At 41.7% G+C, this 23481-nt stretch overlaps 1 protein-coding gene and 1 long non-coding RNA gene across 2 annotated transcripts in view; one reads left to right on the top strand and one right to left on the bottom strand.

The window, feature by feature from the left end:
* Positions 1-15419, top strand: part of LOC128142009 (uncharacterized) — a 130738-nt gene extending 115319 nt beyond the window's left edge. Inside the window, exon 3 of the long non-coding RNA XR_008235245.1 lies at positions 14519-15419. This is a non-coding gene — a long non-coding RNA (uncharacterized LOC128142009). The remainder of the gene's footprint in view (positions 1-14518) is intronic.
* The window catches only part of INO80C (INO80 complex subunit C), a 31320-nt gene extending 10681 nt beyond the window's left edge, over positions 1-20639 (bottom strand). Inside the window, exon 1 of the mRNA XM_052787560.1 lies at positions 20436-20639. Within this exon, the coding sequence (XP_052643520.1) occupies positions 20436-20570 (135 nt within the window). The 5' untranslated portion in view covers positions 20571-20639. The remainder of the gene's footprint in view (positions 1-20435) is intronic.
* Between the last annotated feature and the right edge of the window lie 2842 nt (positions 20640-23481).

Below are 23481 nucleotides of genomic sequence, written 5' to 3'. Positions count from 1 at the left end.
AAAACAGCAGAAATGTACGTTGGGTCTATTTCAGAATGTTCCATATTAGAGCATTAACAGGAATATATAAAATTTATAAAAAGGGGGTTTTTTCAAGGTTCTAAAGAAAAATTGATTAATCAGTTTATTCTCCACCCTTGGCTTCAATCATGCCTGAGTGAGGACTGAGAGAAAAAAGTATTTTATTATCTATACTATCTTTATATGCAAGCCTCACAAAATCTACATGGGTACTAGTTGGTGTTTTCTAGGCTTTTCTTTATGGTTTATTTATTTAGCAGGAAGAGCAGTTGGAGAAGGGGTGTGTGATTGGAAAGCTAAAAAAGTTGTGTGGCAGTGCAACCAATTTCTGATAGTTCTGCATGGCTGAGTTTATGTTGTTTTTTATTTTGTGAGTGCCCTGTAAGTCTCCACACTACCAGAACTAGCCTATGCTACATACATAAATGTTCCTCGTGAAATCCTGATCTATACTGAAGCCAATGAGAATTTTGCCATTGAGTTTGGGAGGTCAGTCAATAGGATTTCATACCTTGATGCTTTTTTTCCTGAAGAACAAAAAGCTTGGTTAAAAGCTAAATCAATATTTACTGAACGGGTGGTTAAAATGTTTCTTTACCTTCAGACAGATAATACTTAGAACAAAAAAATACTTTGCTGTGAAAACCTGCATGGCAAAACCTTCTGTGTTGATACAATACTCTTTTAAGTAGGAGAAAAAAGGATCATTATTATTAGTGAGTTATGAGAGTACCTCTATAACCTGAGACTATATAGCAAAGGCCATGATTCAGCATATCCTTCTCCATGTGATTACAAGGGAAGTGTTTGCATTCTTAACTACATGCATAAGTAATTACAGGATTAGGACCTAGGCAAGTTGAACTCTTCTTTGGGGAAATACATCAGTTATTCAACAGTGCCTGTTCTTAACATAGTAAAGAGAGGTCTTAAATATTCAAAGTATGGTATAAAGGAGCATTCAAGTAAAATAGTCATGTTTCTAATGTCTTATTAAAATAAAATATATGAATAGAGATGATCTATTTTCGAAACAACAGTCTGTCCTCTGCAAGCTCCTAGTAGAGGGGACACTGCCATAGTAACATCAGTGAAAGCAACACTGAATTCTGTAGCTTAAACTTAATTCTCCCCTTGCTGAGGACAGCATTAAAAGGCAGTGACTGTCAGAGAAACAGAAGAAATGCAGATGGATGTTTAGAAACATGTGCATTATGTGACAGCAAGCAGAGAAAACATCTTCAGCAATCCTGAGTAAAGTGGCTTTATACAATGATTTGCTGGGTTTCAAACTATATTGTTGCACATGCACGCTTCCAGCACTTTGGGTTTCAGCAGCAAACATTAAAGTCCATCTTGAGAAAGACAAGGCTTGAGATACAAAATTATTTTTGATGAATAAATTATCTCTGATACTGCTCATTATCAGTGTAAATTCTCTAAGTGGAGGGATCAGCATTCACGGTTATTCTTCAAAGCGTTCTTGCCTTTTATTTGGTACCTTTTGGTCGGTTTTAAATCCAGTCCTACAGTTTTTTATTAATTACTTTATCACTTTTGCCCCTTCAGTGATCTTCTCCTAAGTATTCTGTTGCTTATGAAACAGGTTTTGAGTAGCATTTCAACAATATCTCAAAACAGTATCTAGTATTTTGAGGCGGAGCAAATAAAAATGGTTAAGCAGTAAAGGGGAAGAAGCTTCCTTATACATATAGTCCTTAATTTCTGCAGCTGGGTACACTTACATATTACACTCACTGTCTTCCGTGGGTTTTTCTGTGTGGATTCGGTGCTCATCTTGCTGGCACATTGGGAAGGAAAGTAAGGAACTGTTCCTGGCGGGACAATTCCTGAATGTAAATTCTACACATCGTTTCTTTTCCGGACCAAGCCTTAAGGGATTTCAGGTACAACCGCTGCTAAGAGTCAGGATAACTCGTGTTACAGGCCAGATGTTAATTTTGGTTGTGCCGGTATCCCTTGCACAGTGGCAGAGGCAGCAGGATCTGGAGGAGCAGCAGCTGCTGCTTTTCTGGGCCACGTGGACACCCAAGTCATCCTCCAAGTCCCACGGAGACGCAGTGCCAGCAGCAGCTTCTGGGTCTGTCACGGACAATTTGAGAGCAGTGGTTTCCTCTCCGAGGCAAAGGGTGCAGGCTGGCGTGCAGGACTGTAAAGCAGCTTGCGTACCATAGTGGTGTGCAATTGACAGCATGATTTCAGAGACCTGTGATAAGACTGGGAAGCAAATAAGGCGCAGTACTATGATCCCAGTTAAATGCTGGGAACTGAGATAAAGACATACTATAGAGGCATGCCAGTTCCCTCACTCAGCGTTGCTTGTATGAAAACTGATTTTTTTAGCAGTAGCACTATGGAAGAGAGATACTCAGCTAATGTGCTTTTCTTCCTGGAAAAACATTAAAGACTTGAGTAGAAGCACTGCTTCCAGAATAATGTGCTACTGCACAGAGGAGTGAACTCCAGCAAGTACAGCGCTTTGAAATGCTCTTTCCGTGCAGCCTGCAGAAGTCTCAGCTGATATCCCCTGCAGTTTTATAGCCACAAACCGAAAGTGTCTCAACAATCTACAAATCTATCCAGCCTATGTTTTAAAATGCCAGGATTTAAAGCGTAAGAAACGTCATTTAATGTTTCACATTTGTTTTTTGAGAGGTTTCTTAAAGGCGGGGGGGGAGATGCTAAATGAATTTTAACCAATACCGATCTACCTTTGTACTGCAAAACCCGTGTTTCCTGAAAGTGAATAATACAGTGATAATGCAAAACAATATTTACAGCCTGAAAGAAGATTCCTCGGTGAACAATTCACGTACAGGAAAGGTAATCCTTTACTTTTAACATTAGTTAAACTAATCTCTCCCAAACGCGCTGGTTTGCTTGGTCGCTTAGTTTGGAAGACAGTTCATTCCTCACTGTCACGTGTTGGGTCAAACGCGCAGGAACGACTTCAAATCCCCTTTGTAGCCCCGCGAAGCGATGGCGGTCTCGCGAGCAGAGCGAGGCAGTGCCTGTCCCCAGGGACGGCATACTGCTCCACGCGTGCTGTAACCCCCCGTGACGCGTGGGGAAACTTCGCCTTCCTGCCCGAGTCACCACCAGTGCCCAGCACGTTTTTTTGCCCAGCCAGTCTCTTAGCTAACTCCCTCACCCCCAGCATCCTGGGATAATCCCAGATGCTTTGCTGTAGGGCTAGAAAGAAAGTGTAACCATGGGCTGAAACTCTCCATCAGCTTCTTTAAAGCTTCTTTCTAACTGATCTTGTAATGTAAACATCCTTTATGGGGAGCTCAGTATGCGCTTCAAGGAGAGCGACAGCGAAGCAGCTTTTAACGTGCACTTTATAACTAAATTGTGCCTTTTAAATGGTGGTTTATGTAACTCGGGCGACAGGGAATTTGTGCTACAATAGTCACGACGCAGCATACGTTTTTCTCCATAGGCTGTTGAAGATTATAACCACAAAGACTTCGGGGTGGCTTTACGTTTACAGGGTACATCTGCGCCGGCAAATGAAGGTGTGATTTCAGTACAGCTGAACACGCTTACGCTAGTTTTATCGCAAATAACAATAAAACCACTACAGTAAAGACTGCAGCTAAGCCATCAGTAACTATGTTCATCCTTTCCCATCAACTCTTCCTCTGGCTCTTAACCTCCACAGAAGTCCATGCTGCCACCGCTTCTCTTGTTACCTCCCTCTCTTCTCCTCCTCCCAGTATCCAGCCACAGTAGAGCAACCTTGACTGGAACCGCACGTTTTAAAAGTTGTAGACGGGGGTCAAAGGCTTCGTATAGGACCACTTGTGCAATTTAATTCCCTCTATAAAGTCGTGTTTATGTGCTTTAGCTGAATTTTAACTACAACCACAGCGTGACAGGTTGGCAACCTCTATCCCTCCCGGGACAGACGGGAGCAAGAGTGAGGGGTGCTGCTTCTTTTTTGCATTTCTTTTCACGAGACCATGTATCGAGCATTCAGTGCATCCCAGCGGGGTGGGACGCTGTCCCCCCTGTTACGGACTAGGACTGGGTGACAGTCGCCAAGGGAGGAAGCTGGCTGAGGACTTCCCTTGGTCAGGAGACGGCACAAATTCGAGAGCGAGCGACGACCTGCAGCAAACACTTGGGAGTCCTAAGAGGTTTGTTGTAAGAGCGGCCAAGTCTGGGGAAGAGACCTGAGCTAAGCTTTGCTACCTTAACACTGGTTTCTTTTGAATAAAGCCAAACCCCAGGAATGAGCCTAGTTTGGACCCTACTGTATATGCTGTCTGTACTGGGAGAAAACACACGCTGGGAGGCTGCCTATTCGCATACTACTCTCAATCTTAGGTTTTGGTAGATCTATTAATTTTTTCAATATATTCTGTTCCAAATTCCCTACCGCAGATGTATTGGTTTTCGCATGATTTCCAAAGATTGCTCCATCTGTCTGGTTTTATTTAGGGAGAAGACAAGCAAAACTTGTAGACCATGGAAGCTGAATTCTTTATTTTGGCTATTTCCAGGTGGAATCAGCATTGTGGGGTTTGGGATGGGTGTCTGTGATGGGACTAAATACGAGGTGGAATTAGCTTATTATGAAAGTGCTTGTCTGAATCATCATTCCTTTTCTTTTCTTTTTTTTTTTTTTTCCCCCAGCAAGGATTAAAACTGCATAACAGAATAACTGATATATGCTGAAGTATCATTTCTTACCTATTTATTCTTGGATTATATTCTATAATATTTCTTCATTATTTTAGACTAACATGATTTTACAAAGTATAAAAAATATTAAAAATTATGAAGCATAAAAGTCAAAGACATAAATTTGTGCATTTCTGGCATCCTATCACTGCATACCATGCATGTCACGGCTTAGAAAAAAAATGGACTGGCACATCACTGAAGGTACACTACAGTCGTCAGTGACCACTTCTGCTAGATGTTACAATTTTACATGGTAAAACAGAACTTAAAAATAGAAGGTAAACTGAATGGTGTGTTGGTAGAGCGAAACTTAAATGCATAAATAAATTCCCTAAGAACAGGAGAGGGAGTTTCCAGTTTAAGGGAGCAAAAACAATACTGTAAACATTGATTTTTCTCAGTTTTGTTTTCTGCAAATGATTCATTTGTTAGTCTTAACACTATATTGAGTACAGCAATTGTAGATGAAGGTGATTGCATATGTAGTTTTTTGGGTTGGTTTTGCTTCTGCGTTCAGTATTTCTGATACTCTGGCTTTGTCTTACAGCGATGACTAGGGGATTGTATGTCACTACTGAAAAATAAGGAATAAGAGGGGTCTGGTTCTAAATCAAGCCCTCACACTTGGCGATAACTTTGCCCCAAGCACCCAGTTTGGCATGATGAGGAACCCACTTGTCTCCAACCTTTGTATGTGAAGTTCAATAAATAGTTTAAATTATTTTTACTTACTTTTGGCAGTTGATTTTCATAATCACAATAATACTACAATGACATTCTTAATTCCATTGACACAGTTGTTTTAACTCAACCTCTATAATGGAATGTGTCTAATTATTCCTGTAGTAGGTTACTTCTAAAGCAGCAATATCCAACTTGTAGCAACTTACTCAGCTTTTAGCTGGGTCTAAGTTCTGTGACATCCTGACGAAGCTGTGGCATGCAGCCAGGGAAGAAAACGGTAATTTATAAAATAGATGGATAATACCTGTATTTTCACTAGCAGCCAATTACAGTGAGTGAGAATGCCAGGTGGAAACAGAGCACGAATGTCACTAGATGACAGCAGCAATGATAGAAGCAGACTTTTCAAAATTGGGAGTAGACTTTGAGTGTCAGCTATTTAACAGAGTCCCTAGTAATACTGCTCATACTGGAACATATCTTAAGCTGTTTGATTAATATATTAGCTCTCACTGTATAACAAGCCTGGCACAGGCTCTTGCACATTCTGAATATTTAATTCATTTAACTTTGCACGATGACATGACAGGAGCCATTAAAACTTGAACACGTACACTCTGGCAGACAAAAATACAGCTCTTTACATTGCTGGGAACAATTCACAGAGAAAGGTGTCAGAATTAGACGTGCTTAAGCTCAAGTTAAAATGATGGCTAAAAAATTTCTCATCACCAACTTTATTAGCATAGTGTATTTCTGAAAGCAAACTCACTGAAGACTCAATAAGAATGTAAGACTGAAGAAATAGCACTCCCTTGAACAAGATTAACTCTCTCCATGTCTGTGACAGAAAAGTTTGCTGTCAGGGAACAGCAAGGGAAGACTTATTCAGTAACATGTATAAACATGTCTTCCCCATCTGGTTGCATTTTACTACTTCTTGGATTCAGCAGGAAAAACTTTCCCTCTTCCTTTCCACTCACTAAAATGAAGCCCAATACAATTTCCCCAGCCTTTTGTCTCTCAGCACTCTGGTACATGGTAGCATTTTAGGAACATTCTCCCTTTACAGAAGGTCCTACCTTATTTTGGGGTAGGACAAAAAATATTTCAGCTTGAAAATGTTCAAATGCCAGGAAGGAAAAAAACCTAATCTTGCATATTCACAGCAAATTTTGTTCCACAGGGTACTGAAAAATTCAATGTAGTAAACAAAAAACCCGAGTAGTAGCCAGCTGAAAACAGGTATTAAGTACAGTGCGGATCAATGCCCTTGATTTTCAAGCAGCAAGTAGGCTGGGCAAGACATTCGTGCATACAGTGTAAATTGGGAGTAAATCCATTTAAGTCAATGGGTTTCATCATTGCTAACCCGTCTTAAAAGACAAGGTTCCTGGTACAGGTTTCTGCTTCCATTGACACCAAAAGTAAATCTCTCAAATGCCCGGCAACAAAAATATTTTTGTTTAAATTACAACATTGTCCTCAGATGCTGCTGCTGCTTTCACTTACAAAGAAAGCTGAGGGGGGGTTGTTAAAAACAAACATAACACAAAGCTTGAAATTAGATTGTTGAATTATTATAATAATAGTTTATAATTCGAAGTACGTGTCACTAAATGTACTTCAGCTCCTTCTAAGCATCCCCCAGAGGACTTCTGGGTCACGTGTCAAACTACTTTTCTGTGTGAGACTTACAAAATCTGCCCTTCCTAAAGCAGCAGTTCTTTAACTTGCTGAGTATTTCTGCTGAGCATGCAGAGTTAATCAACTATGCAAATTAACTCCAAACATATGACTGAAATTTAGAAATAAGCTCGCCTGTTGGGTGTATGGGGGTGAGGGGAAGGTGTCTGAAGCAGGACATGGAAAACGTTTCAGTTGCAATCTAAATAAATAAAGATAATACATAAAGACGCATATGCTGTCCAGAAAGCAATCTGTACATGATGCTTTCAAACTTTTACACTGCTGTTCTGAGGTGAGTTAAAACATCTTGCATTCCAACTGCCTTAGAAAGGCTGAATAAAATTTTACTCATGCGCTAAAAGATTGGACTGTCACAAAGTGACGGATGGCTTTTCTATGTTCTCTGTAGGGCATTTCAATACCATAGACTCCAAGTGCTCTTGATTAAAAGGCGACATTCTCATTTAGGATCCCGTCACTGCCTGAGCTTCAAACCATTATCATTCACCTGCACTGGTGCTTCCAGTGACAAAATACTTACCAAAATGTATAAAATACTAATTACTTTAGTCACTTTGATAGAGGTATAAAGCACCCTAAAGCAAAGCTCTATTACGCTGTGTGAGGGTTTGAATTCCAAATTAAAAATGCCGCCAAAGGGAGAATAAGATTTTAATTACATTCCCCACCTCTCAAACATTTCTTGAAAACCTAAGGGAAAAAGACCTAGCAATTTTATGACACAAGAACTCCATTCTTACTGGTACTGCTCACTCAAGGAAAAAAAAAAAAAATCCAGAAAAATTCAAGTTTACTTTGTTCTCTTCAAAATTACTAAACTTTCAAACACAGAAAGAGACTAACAAGCTTCAATAAAAAGCTTTGATTTCTTCTCAGGAGATTTCAGATGCCAAACATGTTTTTCCATTTAAAAACTTTCAAGCACTATGATAGACAAAGTTTTATAACTTACAGATATTTCAAGGAAAAAAAAAATTACTATTTTCTATGGGGAAAAGCCTCAAATAAAATGTAATTGGGACGCAACTGTGAATAGCTTCACACTATCCCAGAAAAGCTTGGTTTAATTTGCATTTGCCACAAAGCTCCCTTCGGCTTAAATAATTGCAAAGGATCTCTCACTTTTAGATTTCATTTGGTGGATTGGGACTATTCCTTGTTTATAACATCTGACAGTTTTCTTTACTAAGAAAATTGTAACTTGGACAAATTCATGAGCTGAATGGCATGCTGAAGCAGCTCTAGAGCTAAAAATTTCAGTATATATGGAATGAAAAAGCACGTGTTAGTTCCTACTTCCACCAAGGGTGAAACTGAGCCCAGCTAACAGAATATTTTGATTCCCCAGGAGAAAAAAAGTCTTCTAAACTTATGGGCCTTAAGACTGAAAATGGATGGAAGCATACTAGCAAAAAAGACTAGAGTAAATCACAATTGAATTTTTATAAAAACTGCCAGTACGTTCCTTTCTCTATCAGAAAAATTCAGTTCAGTCAAGGACTTTGGCTAAACGGCTTCTTAAAGTTTAAAATACATCATTTGATATAGAACAGTTAAGGTCAAAGTATTTCTGGAGAAAAGACTGGAGGATTACAATATGCTCATGTGCTGTTAACACTGTAAGGCTGCTCAGGGAGCATATCAAAATCCCTCTGTCAAATAACAGGCTTCAGCCAAGGTAGAAGGATCCAAGTCCATTCATCTGCATGTGACTGAACCAGGGGCAAGGAAAGTGAAAAGATAGCGGCTCCTATGGCTGATGGGAAAGCAATTCCATTCTGCAAAAAATACTCAGTTTCCTGATTCTAGTTTATTCTGTGAAACATTACCCATTTTGACAGGAAACAATGCTTGAGTAACAAACAAAAACAAGACAACATTTCTTCAAGGAAAGGCAATTAATTAGTTTTGAGTAAAGACAGGGTGTGTTTTTCTTCCAGAGCTCCTATTCTACCTCTTTTTCTTAGGAAAAATAGACCTGAATTAGAATAGCCAAATTTTACATTCAGATGTTATGGACTAACTGGTAAACCGATACAGAAAACAAAACTTTACTTTTGCATCTTCCCTATTTTTTGCACATTTTAGCATTTCCTTCTGTCTTGTCACTTTAAGTAGATAAAAATTCTATTTCTATTACGTTTCTGCTAACTACACCTACTGCTGCCATGATGCATTAGTAAATACTAGCAGTTGTACTGCAAAGGCTTAGCACTGCAGTCTAAAGTTACACAGAAGAAGGTTTTTCCATTTGTGTACAGGTACTTAAGACTGTCATACCCAAACACAATGTCAGAAAGACAAACGTTAGGTACACCTACGTATGGAACATTCCACTTCTACAGCAACTGAGAATAAAAATATCTTTCTACAAACCTTCAAAAAGTTATCAAAGGCATAACGTATCAGAGAGCAGTAACTGTATCAGATGCTCCAAAGGTCTTTAAAAGATGACAAGAAAAGAAACTATACCTTAGTTTTTAAAAATCTTCAGACCACAAATGTCATCTTTATTGTCTGTCTCATATTATAGGACAAAAAAATATCTGGCTGTACATGCCCTGAATACTACATCCACTTTCCTTCATCTAGCAAACTCAACACCAATCATTCCTGCTTTGAATAGCACACCAGGTCTCCTGTACTCAGCAAAATTGTAGGTGCATTATGCTATGGATACCTACATTTAACTGGATAATGAAAAGAACCTGATGACTGAACCAAAATAAACATACGGCAAATTCTAATTTAGATGAAAATAAGGTAATAGAAGTATCTATTGTCGACTATTTTTAGGCTGCTCAGGAGGAAAAGGGAGGAGAGAGTTGTATAGTGATGCTAATTTCAAGGCAAATTTCTGAAATATTTCTGCAGAAACATTTGTACACGTAGGCGGTTGTTTACTCAACTATGTAAGTTCTGTGGCCATACACTTCACCCTGATACTATATATTGAAATTGAGGAACTGCAGCACATCTGAAAAGTGCCAGACAGTTCAGTGTTTTGCATATAAACTTGTATCCCGACTGCCTTTTCTGCTGGACTTGAAACAGAACAGAACTATTAAAAGACTTGACTTTTCCACTGCATTAGAATTAGTGAAGTTTTGGTATCACATCCACAATCAAATGTGAGAGGGAAACATAGTATTTAATATTTTGTGATGGGTTTAACAGGATATTTTAAGAAGTTTCCCACAATGAATGATTTAGCAAATAAAAAAATACCTTTTGGACAGATGGAAAAGAGGAGGATAAAAAGGGCAATTCTGTGGCTGCAACAAAAGGCAATTCTGGCTGCAACAAATAGGTTTAACAAAAATTAAGGAGAAAATGCAATTTTTTACTTGAGAAAATTTAAGGTTGTTAATGTGAGACTCAAGTAGCATTGCTAGTTCTAGACTATGTAAAAAGAGATAATCAACTTAAGGAGTAAGGACTTTCCAGCTAACTACTTTGGTTCGAGAAGCCTGAACACACTGTGCATATGTCAAGGAAAAATGGCCTTCTATTCCAGTTTGTTGATTTTAAGAGTTAATTTTGCTGTAAGAACACTGTGCTGTTCCTCCCAGGGAAAAGCAGTTCTACTATAACATAACCGTTGTTACAGTGTGGGGATAATTAATACTGTCTAAACGTAGTCACTGAGTTTTGGGCTTCATTAATACACCATGGGGAAAAGTATCCAGCTGAGGTAGCCCGACCTGCCTATGGAAGGAGCGTACGACTGCTCGTCAGGACGCGCTCATCTTAATCACATAACTCAGACATCTGAAATGAGACATGGTAACACCGAGTCACTGAGGCTGGAAGGGGTCTCGGGAGGCCACTGGCCCACCTCCTGCTCAAGGCAGGGCCAAAACTGACCTTGGACCAGGCTGCTTTGGGCTCTGTCCCAGCAGGTCTTGAACACCTCCAAGGACAGAGATTGCACAGCTCTCTGGGCAACTCTCCATCTCCCTAGTAAGAAATCAATATCCTATAAAATAGAAAATACTGGGTTTATTAACAAAAAGCTCTTTTGGTCACGAGCAGTCACATAACTCACGTTAATTACTGCCCTAATTTCTACATGTTCCATTTCAGCAGTATTTTGCTGTAGTCCTGATGGTTTCAGGGCATAAATGTAACAAAGTTTCTAGGCAGAGTGGTCATCTTTTATTAAATGTACCTGTTTATCTGGAAAATTAAGACAAGCTTCTGGATGGACTGCATACCAATACACCACTGACTCAATAGGAAGACTGTTTTTATGGCACATAACTTTCACGCCGTTTCCTACAGGGTTTTAACTCCCTCCTCCTCTCTCCTGGATGATGAGCATTTTATTTTCATAATACTCTCTCCCTTCCCTGATTAACATCCCTTGTACTCCTGGGATGCCACTAACCTTTTCTTCAAAGATGGCCTGCTTGATACATACCTAAACAAACTCTAAGCAGTTGTTCTGTATTTAGCTTGGGAAGTTGCTGTTTCAGTTTCAGATTTGAAATAAGACTTGTATGCTTGAAAGCTTATTTGCCTTTTCCAGCTGTACCACTTAAGTGACACTATCCATACCTTGTCTAATTTATGCAGAAACTATCATAGGCGTCTCAGCCTTTTCTGCCCTTCTTCTCACTCTTTCGCTAACTCAGAAAAGCATAAATCTGAGGAAGCAGTAAATAAGGCTGTCGTGATAAGCACATTGCATCCTTATGAACACAGGGGTAAGTAGTGCTACAAGCATGCCAAAACTGTAAGGGCAGAAAAGTAAAAAAGTTAACTTGCTTAAAACTACGTAGAAGGTTTCACCTCTACGCCTGTGGATGTTTGCAAAATGAGGTATCTTTTTAAACTATGTCAGATTTTATGTAATTCACATATTAGGCAGGTTGTGCACAGAAGCATATGGAAGTGCGATATTTTGTCCGTTTAATGAAAATTAAGGACATATGATATACAACAAATCATTTTTCTCTGTTTAATAAATGATAAAAGGACAGATACGATACCCGAAGTCTCTCTTCATGTGGTAAATCCTAGCAATGGCCTGCAATGCTTTACAGAAGGATTTTTCTTTTAATTCCGAAAAATGTTCCTTATCCACAGCAGGGTCTTATAATCAGCAAGGACAATTTTTCTTCCTGAGTCAGCCAGCACTTACATCCTGGGGCAGGATGATTACAAACCATGTAACTACCGATATTCACCCCTCCCAGAATGATGGACTCTGCTACGGTTTAATTACATATTACTCACAAAATAGTTTCCTTCTACCCATTTCAAATTTGTTTCTTGAATTAACAGTGATGCATTTTTATTACAACATAAACGCCTGTTATTAGACGGCATGACTATGCAGCTTTTTGGCTAGAGTTTTGGAAGGAAAAGATTTCTGATCCCTGTTTGCACAACTGTGTATTTTGCATTAAAATTATCATTAGACAAAACATGTAACAGAAACAAATACCTGAAATGCATAAGCAGACCTATTCTGACAACTGTGTTCAATACCAGACTACGGAGTCGTTCTCTTTGGAACAGACAGAACCTCTATCCTCGGCTGTAGGGGAGAAAACATTTCCACGCTCCCCTCCCACCACACCAGACTGGCTTTCCAGCCTGGTGGTTAGGGGGTGCGTGGGGAAAAGGAGGGTTTGAATCCCCTCCGGCAGTTGCAGGAACAGGACTAGCTTCAAGTGGAGGACACAGCAAGCACTTGTAAGGACACATGATATAAAAAGCAAGTATCGGTGCTGTAAGTGTGACTTCTGTTCTACTTTTGAAAGAAAGGATTTAATATCTGCTTTCACAAAGGCAGATGTTCATGGTTCTGAATCCCAAGTAGAAAGAGTTGCCTAAATCTTCAGGGAGAAGTAGAATTAGGACTAGTCCACAGTATTTCCTGCTAGCTTGTTTTGGTGGCATCTCACAGAGCTTGCTGGAGTTTGTAGAATCAGTTAAGGAACTTAAGAGCCTGACAGACAAGCAGTATGACAGATGAAGCTGTTACTCTCCAGGTCTTCCCCCAGGCAGGGACACTGGATCTACTCACGAATCAAACCTCCCTGTGAACCAGTCCCGTTCACCAATGCAGCAGGAGACAACGCAGCGTCCTGGGAGAGGGGGAAGGTTCGGTCAGTTTGTCTTCTGACTGCTGACCTCTGTCAGAGGGTGAGCAGGTCTGGTGGGTACCAAAGGTGGCGAGATGCAGGCAGCAGGAGCATGCAGCTGGGACGTGTGGAGGTGGGTAAGAGTGAAGAAGATAGGAGGAGACGGGGACTCCTTCCTTTTTGATCATGAGAAGCTAAGAGAGAGCCTAAAGGAGCCTCTTGAATTGCAGGTGTGCTTTGCAGTAAGACATGCTGTTCATGGATATGAATTCTGCGGTGAGGGCCAGGTATATTTCACAACACGGAGCGTCACAACTTTTTATGGCTTTCTGCAGGGCTAAATAAATAGCCAATGTCTCCATTCTGTTTTCTTGGAATGCTTAAAAAATATGTTCAAAACCCTCCCAGGCTACCAAATCAATATTTCTATTAGCCTTTCTAAATACAACTACTAATGCCTTGCTAAAGCAAGAACCGAAGTTATTACCTAACAAAAGCATTGCACTTTACAAAAATGTGAAAAACAGTCTGACACCTCTTCAGATCTGCCATATCTAGGCAGTTAAGTTATTCCAAGTTTTCTTTTGTTAATCTGAACCTTTTAATGCACTAACTGGATTCTGAGATCGCTTTTTAGGAGCACTACCTCTCAGACAAAATGTCACGCTGAAGTGCATGCATGCAGTGTTTTAGATTGCTCTTTCTCCTTCAAAAAATAACCCATCCTATTTCACCTCCTTATGATAGAAGCAGTGAACCATCTTTATTATCTCTCCTCAGTTTCTTGCATGTTTATTATGCATCCTGAAGTTAAGTGTGATCGTAGTAAGACTCTCCATTTTCTGTTAGCTAAAGGAAAAATGAAAATTCTCTACTAGGATAAGGGGAGAAGGGTAAAAAAACCCATGACACCAGCATACTGACGCCCATAGTAAAAGTCAATACGCATATGCTTTTGCTTTTCTACAACATAACACATCTGTGTTTACTCTAAATCTAAAATCTAATCACATTTGGTTGGGGGGTTGGTAATTCTCTGAGACTGGCACAGTCTGGTTTGGAAATTCACATACTTATATGATTACAGATCATCTAAAGCCTTCAATATGTGATAAATGTCAAGCAAAGTCAATTCTTAGCTCTCAGTTTTGACAGTTTCCCTTTTAATCTAGATTGCTCTATAAAAGCAAATTCCCTGGTTTTTAATAAAGCTAAACTTAAAACACACATAACTTTTGCCAGATTTCCCTAGAAAATCTGCTAATTGTCTTTTAATTATCATTTTTCCCCATCAGGGACTGAAGGGATTCTGATTCTTTAACAGATTCGACTTCAAATGTGCAAGTGACAAAAACTGGTACCTCAGGATAATCCTGCCTCTCATTAGTGGACTGCCTGAAAATAAGCTGGTTTTGGGGAAGAGTACAAAAACCCCACGGGAGAAGAGATGCGTAATATTTCAGCTGTTCACTGTCTGCTTTGTTGCAGAAAGTATCTTTATGGTCACATGTTTGAAAGGATTAGGAGGTGTAAGCAGTGACCCTCCGAGTGCTTCAGACAGAGAACTGCAAATCTGGGGGATTTTCAGTGCTCTGTGGTCTGGTGACATGCAGTGTGATGCCAGAGTATGCTACCTCTCTGTGGGATAGCTATCCCAATTTAAAAGCTACCTGCTAAAACTCTTGTTAAGACATGGCAATTTGTTTTAAACTGGCTGCTAGTTTTGTAAGAGCCAAGACTCTTGGGTAGGGTTGTGAATAAGTGTGCAAGTGGCTGAACTTGAAGAGCTCACCTCAGCAGTTCCTATCAGTAACTAACAATCGACTGCACCGTTATCGTGATATCTATACTTTATCCAATGAAAGTGTCATTTAAGTCAATTTAATTAGGTTTGAGTTAACATCTCCTGGGAGCACATTACATCTTTTAAAGATATCATTCCAGGCAAGCAGTAGCTTTAGACTGGCACTGCTTCATTGGTTAAATTCATGTATTTTCAGTTACTGTCATAACCGTAAGGGCTGAGAGTTGGTTAAAAAAAAAAAAGTGTAGTCTAGAGCATAATGACGTGATAGCTTTTTAATAAACTGGCAAATACATACGTACTAACCTCGCCCTACTATCTTGCTGTATCAGGGTCCTGCTGTCTCTTTCAGGGCAGGTGGATTGGTGAGAAATGCAACTTGTTTATTAAATTTTCATTCTGTAACATCTTTCTGTTACAGAAAGTCTTATATGGAATACTGTTATAATAATTAGAATAAGTTTAGTGTTTTACTGATTGGAGTAAACAAGGTCTGAATTCTTAAGTAGGTAATTTTTAATTTCAGATCAGAAAGTTATGATACTGTGACACGCTAGAGGAGGTACTTGTCCCAGAACATGGTGAGAGCAACAGTTCAGCTCACTAGTTGCAGTGGTACTCACCAATTCTGTGGTTAAACTCATTCTCCTGAACCTCATTTTTCAGGAAATTACAGCCAGATCAAACGGGCTCTTTAAAGCAAAGTTATTTTAAAATGGATTTGATGGTTCCCTAATTACAGTGATAGCCTTGGTAAAATAGCGTAATGGGAGAATTGATTAAATTTACTGATGGTTTAGAGTCCAGTTCCATGCTATTTATGTACTAGGGTAAGCTCTCTGTCTAGTGGACAGCTTCTGAGTACGTAACAGTAACCATGTTAACATGTAAGTCTCCTTGTTGAACTTAGAGCTGTCTGTCAGAACTCTTAATCTGATGATCTTCAGTTTACAATACAAAACATCATTGTTCAGTCACATCTAAAATAAAAACGGAGTTCTAAGCGTATGTTAGAGTCGCTCCTTTTATTTTCATGTTGTGCATGAGAGGAGCTTATTTGAGAGGATGATAACTTTAAACTGTTTTGACTTTGTTTTCTAATATTGTTGTATAGCTTCTGGTTTTAAGCATAGAACAAGAAATACAGGAAGTGTTAAGTATACATATGAGACTAGTTACATAAAAGGAAGGTTGCCAGTAGTACTGCTGCAATATTCACAGTTAGAGATAAAATCAATATATTTAATAATTTAACTCTTAAATACCATTGCAGAAAAGGAAGTTCAGTCTTTATTTTCTAAATGGTACCAGGACCTGCTGTTGCTACAGCAATGGAGAGGAAGGAAGCAAAAAGCATTCTTTGTTTATTTCTGTAGTTTACAGGGCAGTTTACATCAATTCAAAATGTAAGATGAAACATGTCATTCTCGAAGTAAGGCATTTACTATACTTCATCACATAAGTCTGAAGTTGTTTCACAAATAATGTAAGCAAATATACATTTACCGTAACATTTAGCATATTTTCTCTCTGTAAGTGTCCTCTGACAAAATCAGAGACTTTTTTTTTCCAAATCATTCTCCTATCTCACTGCAAATTTTATCTTTAAAGCTTGCTAGCTGTCATAGGCACGCGTTTTGTTTCATCAATAACATCTTGATGTAAAATATACTCTTTTAAAAGCTTCCTGTTGCTGTATAATCTATAAAAATAATGGTGTGAACATTAAGATAGAGGAACTGGTGGCATTTTAAGATCAGTGTCAAAGATTCTATCCCAGGTTAAGTGATAGTAATTAAAAAGACGGGAGACCTGGAGCCAAGTCTGCACAAAAGCCAGCGATGGAGCTGAACCAGCACAGCAGCTATTGGGAATCATTGGGCAAGGACATCTAACTGAACGGTGCTATGTAAACCGCTAAACAGCATTGGTTTTGACACATGCATGTTACCATTTAATATGCATAATAATCCTCAACATTTAAAATCTCCTGCTGCAGCGAAGACCCATGTATTTTTCAGTGGTACAACTGCATGGGAGGAATAATTGTGTAATGCTAATGAAAGTGATGTAATCAATTTGCAGTCATGCTTTCCTGTAAACTCGCTTTTAATTTCACATTTGGTAAATACAGGCATTATATCCAAAAAGCATGTGTCTCCTTCTGTAGACATGACTGACAAGCCCTACGTGCAATGTGCTTCCAAAACAAACATGACTCAATACCTTTGGGTCGGTAACTCATACAAACGATGAAGAATGTTTTTTGGTAATGTTCCTAAAGTCTATCTTAGCGAAAGTAGCAATTCATATGTTGGAGAAACATAATGAAAATTGGGTTTATAAAAATCTGTATGCTGTGTGATAATTGTCCCTTCTTGTAGGACACACACAGTTACTCAAACTAGTTGATTACATTGCTATACTTAAGGAAATTTGTTATATAAAAAAATAAACACATTTTTGAAATCTACGGTTTTACCAGACCAGCGTGTCTTTCAGCGCGAGCACTGTGATAGCTACTTGTGACATAAAGCACACGAAAGAAAAACAAACTATGTGATTTGGGGAACTTGCAAAAACCCATTTTTTGTTTAATTGCACAGTGATGGAATCACAGATGTGGGTAAGTAAGTTCCCAGTTGGCACAGTGTGAAGTGAATTTTCATGTACGCCAGGCACGAGGCTCTCAGCAGAAGTTACCAGTTAATATCATGGGCAGTCCCCAGATCCTAAGCTGACCCCTGCAAGTAGTTACAAACCTCTCAGTTGGGATCCTCTTACCTATAGTTTGCTAGTTAACCAAGGAAATAATTCACTATTTCTCTATCTCTTTCACAATGTCAGTTTACTTAAAATAGAAACCGTTTCGTGCTGAGCTATGGCACAATGTATTTGGCTTCTGAAAGGCTGAAAAGGCTGTTAGAAAATATCAAAGGGGTTAATTAGGAAAGTGAACAGTCAGAGGAGTAACAAGCGCTACCTCCAAACCCGTGCTGAAAGTGATGTTTATTAAAGGTGTGTACCTATCAAGACTGCCAGATGAATGTTACTTGTTTGGAGTTAAAAAATTAAAATAAAAATCCCACAATGATTGGGTACTCGGTATAGAATATATTCAGAAAAAGTATTTAAAATTCATGGATGATCTAGTCCCTGATTGGCTGAGCCACTTAAAGATTGGATAAGTTGTAAAATAGAGCGTTCAGTGCTTGTTGACTGGCTGTATTCTGAATAGCTCAGCAGACTAGAATTATTGTTTCATTGTGTCACAGGTTTCCTTATCCAGAAAACATACATTACTCAACAATTAACTAAGGACTTTATAAGGACTTCTGGAGATTAAGATTAAATAAGGTACTGCAGAAGAAAGTGTCCAATGATCAATGTTTCTAAGTCAAAAAAATGCAAAGCCCCCATTTCATTTCTGTTTGAACTGGCTTGCTCCAGAGCTAGTCAGCAACATTTAATGTGATTGCTAGAAGATCAACGAGCTGTTTCTTGTCCCATTCCTGAGGTTACATATTTTCTGAGACTCATTTTTTTCTTTTCCTTATGGGATTGATCTGCACTGCTGAAGTCAGTGAACGCGTACGCCGACTTGGACATAATGTTGAGAAATTACTCCTTTCTCCACTGAAATCACTTGTGAGAAGAATTGCAAAAACTGTTTATCACACACTATCGAAACACAGTTTGAGTAAGAAATCACGGATTGTCTCATAATACTGGAAGATGTCCACAGGCTTAAGTTTGGCGTGAACTTCAGAAAACAGTTTTAGAGGCTGAAGGGTTGGGGGAAGTTTTTTAATAGAAAAGATTTTATATGCATTTAAATTATATGTAAGTATATAATGTTTTATATCTGCATACACACGCACGTGCACACATGCACAGAGCAGTCCTCTCCATGCTGGAAAATCCAGACTGTTATCTCTAGCAGACCTTGAAAAAGTTGTCAAACGTTATCATGCCAGGCAGTAATTTTTCACAGTTGCAGTGCAGTTTGTTAGCTACATTAAGCACCATGGTTCCTACTCCCTCTCCTAGGGATAATCCCATCAGAAAAGGAAAAGAAACTACGTAACTGCCACAAGGTGAAACCAAGCATTACAAGAGCACCCCTCAGAATGAGGAAGGGTTTGTGTCTGTGCTCTGGTGTGCACGATGGCTTTTAATTGTCTGGAGAGAAGATCTGCTGAAAAATGCAGAAACGTTCCCTTGATCTGACGGCTCATGTGAAAATAAGCAACCTAACTGGCAGTAGGGCGTACTTTGTAGCTATGCTACTGCTACAGTTCATGAAATACTACTGAGAAGAATCATTTTGGGGAGGGGGGGGAAGACAACCATTTTTTCCAAGCCTTTTTTGACCACCTTAGCTACTGAGATCTTTCTAAAAGAAGTAATCCAAGACATACCGCATCTGCGGTCTCTACACAGACGTCATATACAGACTGACTCTGAACCTCTTCCGGGACTTAGTTTTGGAGCATGAGACGCTACCTCATGGTCAAGGGGCAGACGTCATCAGCTGGGGATGGTTCGGTGGAGCTGCATGACGCAGAAACAGAGGCCGCCCTACCCGCTGTGACTGGGGGTAGGAGGTTAGGAGGAACTCACATCAGCAGCCCTTCTCCCTCTCCTGACCCTGTTCCCCAAGACTCTGAGGTTACACCTTCATTTCACATTTAACTCTTAGGTCCACTTAGCTCAACCGAGAATGCCGTAAGGCAAAATTGTATTTGAGCTGCACCCACCAGAACTAGGAGCTGTTAAACTGTGCTCGTTCGAGCGCTAGTCCCTCCTCCGTGACAGACCAACTACCTCAAATTAAAATCATCATCACGCGCGATCAGAGGTTTGTTTATGTAGGTGTACCTAGAGAGCTCAGGTATGGCATAACGTCAGGTACAAAGCTACTGAAGGCAAGCACGGAAAGAAACGAACGACGGCAAGACGGTTTGATCAGAAAGCGTCACCACACACAACGCCGACAGCAAAGTGATAACTAAAGGCCTGAAACTCGGGGTTCCAACGCCTGGAAAGAAACCGCCAGCCCGGGGGGGGCCACGGAACCCCCCCGGCCCAGCGGCAGCAAGCACCCGGCGGCCAGTCCTTCCCCGGGGCTCGGCGGCTTCCACGGGCGGGAGTGGCGAGGAGGAGGAGGAAGGGGGGCCGGGGGAAGCCAGGCGAGGCGAGGGGAGGCAGGAGCCGGCCCCGGGGCCGCCGGGGGACACAGAGAGAGACAACGGTCCCCGCCGGGGGAGACGAGACTCCCGCCGAGCCCGCCTGAGGTAACGGCGGCCACGCCCCGCCCGCCTCACCGCGAGCATGCGCGGAAGGGAGGGCGGGGGGGAAGAACGGCCACCGCGCATGCGCGCTGCCCGCCCGGCCCCCTCCATTACCTGCGAGCCGCCCGGCGCCGTCGTTTTCTTTTTCTTGGCGGGACCGCTGCCGGTACCGGGGCTCGCCGGGCGCTTCTTGCTACGGGATGGAGCGCCGGCGGGAGAAGAGGCCGCCGCGGGGATCAGACTCGCCATTTCTTCACACGCACGCACACCCCCCCCCTCCCCTTCCCTTCGTGACCGGGCTGAGCACGTCGGTGGGGCGGAACCGGGAGAGCGCGCCCCCCCCCCACCCGGGCGCGAGGTAGCGCCGCGCACGCGCAGTGGCGGCGCGGGCCGGCCGGCGTCGCTGTGGCGCGGCGGGGCATGCGCAGTAGCAGCGGCGCGGCTTCCCGCCTTCCCCGTCTGTCTCCCCCCCCCCCCCCCCCCGCGCCGGGCGCTGTGAGGTGAAGGTCATGGCGGTTTGATCTCCGCTTGTGAGGGTTTCCACAGCGGGCGAGCCAGCCCCCGGTGCTTTAGCAGCTGGGGTGAACCTTGTAGGAAGCAGCCTGCCTCCTTATGGCTTCCCCCTCCGCCTCCCGGGCCTGCGGTAGCCCGGGCCCCTTCGCGGAAGCCTGGCTGTGGCGGTAGAGCCGCCCCCCCCCCCCCCCATCCCCGGGGAGCTCACCTCATTTCGCCTGGCTGCGCGGGCCCGGGCTCGGCCTGGCGCCTGATGTGCGTGGGAGGTGACAAAATGTGGCAAGTTTGGGGGTTGCTAACCGTAGGAGGTTGTAAGTGTGCAAGGGTGGAAAGGGCGCTCGCTGCCGCACAGTCCCGTATATCGCAGAGGCCTGCAGCGTGCAGTCGTTTGCAAAGAGTAAAATAAAAAGCTGTGTAAGACTCGGCTGAATACAAGCTGTAGTTTGGGAGATGGGGGACCTAGCCCGTTGCACAGCGTGAGCACTGGAGTACAGTGCTGGGTATGCTGGCAATTGCTGTCTTAAGCCTGCCCAAAGTGAGGTAAAGTTTATGCAAAATGCTTTCAGACCAGTGAAGGGGCTGTGAGTCACTAAATGCATCAGCTTTTTCCAGTTGCCTTGATAAAACATGCAGCAGGTTTTAATTGTTCCCTTCAGCTCTAAGATCATGAGCTCCGAGAAGCCTGCCAATAAGTGTTCTATGTTATTGTCCACACTTAAACTGTATAATCTTTTTAAATGTAAGTTGCAAGTAATTACGGTTGTCATTAAAGATTTCAAAATATGACTACAGAGAGCTGATAGTGAATGTCTTTCTGGGTAGTTCGTACAGTTACAGATTTGGTTGCTTCTGCCCTGTTTTGACATGGTTAGTGAGCCGGTCCAGCAATTTTTCCTCTTGTTGGAATCTGGAGTAATTTTGCACCAGAGCAATGTACCAGAATAGATTTCCAGTGATTCGGACTGTGCTCCAAAGTCTTTTCACAGTCCTCTTGCTGTCTGTGCTGTTTCATACCCTGTCCCAGAGAACTGGCTGGTGATAATATGGGGTTGCAGACAGTTCTCAAGCTGCTTGATGGCTGATAAAACTGTTTTTAGCTTCTTTATGCTTGCATGCAGCTGCATTCAACATACTGGTCAACTTACTACCATATTTGTTTCAGCTGACTCTATGCAATGCCTGACTACTAGGTTTCTAGGTGCAGCTGTATGAGACCCTGACCCAGTGCATGCCTTGGGGAGAGTCAGAGGTCCAAGAAGTTGATATTCAGGCATAAAAATTGGGTCACGTTTATAGATGGTACTGTAATGAGGACTGAGCTTGGTCACAGTAGGGGTGCCAGGCAGTGCTATGTAAAACAAAAGCTTTGAAGGTGGCCTGAAAGAGAGTTGAAGACAAAAGCCTGGACTTCCAGGCTTCGTTCCAGGCACCTGTGTATGTAGCAGAAAAGCAGGACGAGATTTGCTTTCCAGGGGCATAAGTGAGGCCTTGCACAAACATCCAAGCCCCATCTTCTTCCCAACTGTAGTTGCTGTTGTTCTGTCTGAGCGTGCAGGCTGCCAGCAGCACTGCAGAGCAGGCTGATAAACACGACCGCGTTTGCCCTTAGTGATTGTTTTAGGCTGATGTGTGCTATGCAGTATGTGTTTCTTCTCGCTTCAGATGACAGCCTCCCGTTGCACACTCAAGATGGTGACCTGAGTTTGAAATTAGCAGGGGCACTGGGAATTGCAGGGAAGTCGTGTCCCCTGACAAAGCCAAATCTGCTTTGCTGTATGCTCAAAGCGTTGATCTTGTCTTAGTCAGCCTTTTTTCGTTCCCAGGGCTGGGTCCCATCTCTTTCCCACGCACATGCTGTGTGCTCAGCTCCCAGGCATGCCCAATTAAAGAGAAAGCATACCTTATCATAGGAATGCTTTTACTGAGAGGAGCATCTTTAATGCTGCTGCAGAGTGGATGTTGCATGTGAATCATGCAGAGAATTAACGTGCTGCATCAATGAAAGTTTTTAAATAGCACTTAGCCAGGCATTTTCTTATCTGTACCCATTTTTATCAATCGGTTTACTAAAAACAAAATCACAAGGCCCATGTGTATTGCAGCAATATTAAGTACAGTGCGATTTTACACGGTACCAAATGCTTTACAATCCCAGAAGGCCTACAACTCCTTGGAAAATAGCAATAATGGCAATGTAAACGGCAGGAGTGTCTGCAGGGGATGAGTAATAGAATTAAGGATGTGGGAAGGGCTGTGGAGTTGCAAGGCTGCCTTCTCCCCACTCCTTGAGTGGCTGTCCACACCCAGCCCTGCTGCAAATTAAGAGATGGTGTTCTGGTGAATAAGTGCAATATCTGTCTTGCTAGGTTCCCGTTACACACTTAAAGGGGCGGTTGCTTTGTGATACGGACAAGGGCTCGCCTGAAGAAGTGCAAATTGCAGTTGCTAGTCTGGCTTCGTGTGACATGGCTCTTCCTGCTGTTCATTTTGGACGTGGCTCGAGGTGAACACAGTTTCCCTCGCTAGTACTGCAAGGTCTATTTTTTATATGCTGCCTCGCTAATAAGAAAATTAAATACAGCTCAGCAATAACCCTGCATGCTCTTTGATGTGAGCAGTCACCCACCTGCCTGTTAGTAACAGTGAA

This window comes from Harpia harpyja, chromosome 5 (assembly GCF_026419915.1).
Source record: "Harpia harpyja isolate bHarHar1 chromosome 5, bHarHar1 primary haplotype, whole genome shotgun sequence".
Classification (NCBI taxonomy): Eukaryota; Metazoa; Chordata; class Aves; order Accipitriformes; family Accipitridae; genus Harpia; species Harpia harpyja.
This window is presented reverse-complemented; position numbering and strand designations above follow the sequence as displayed.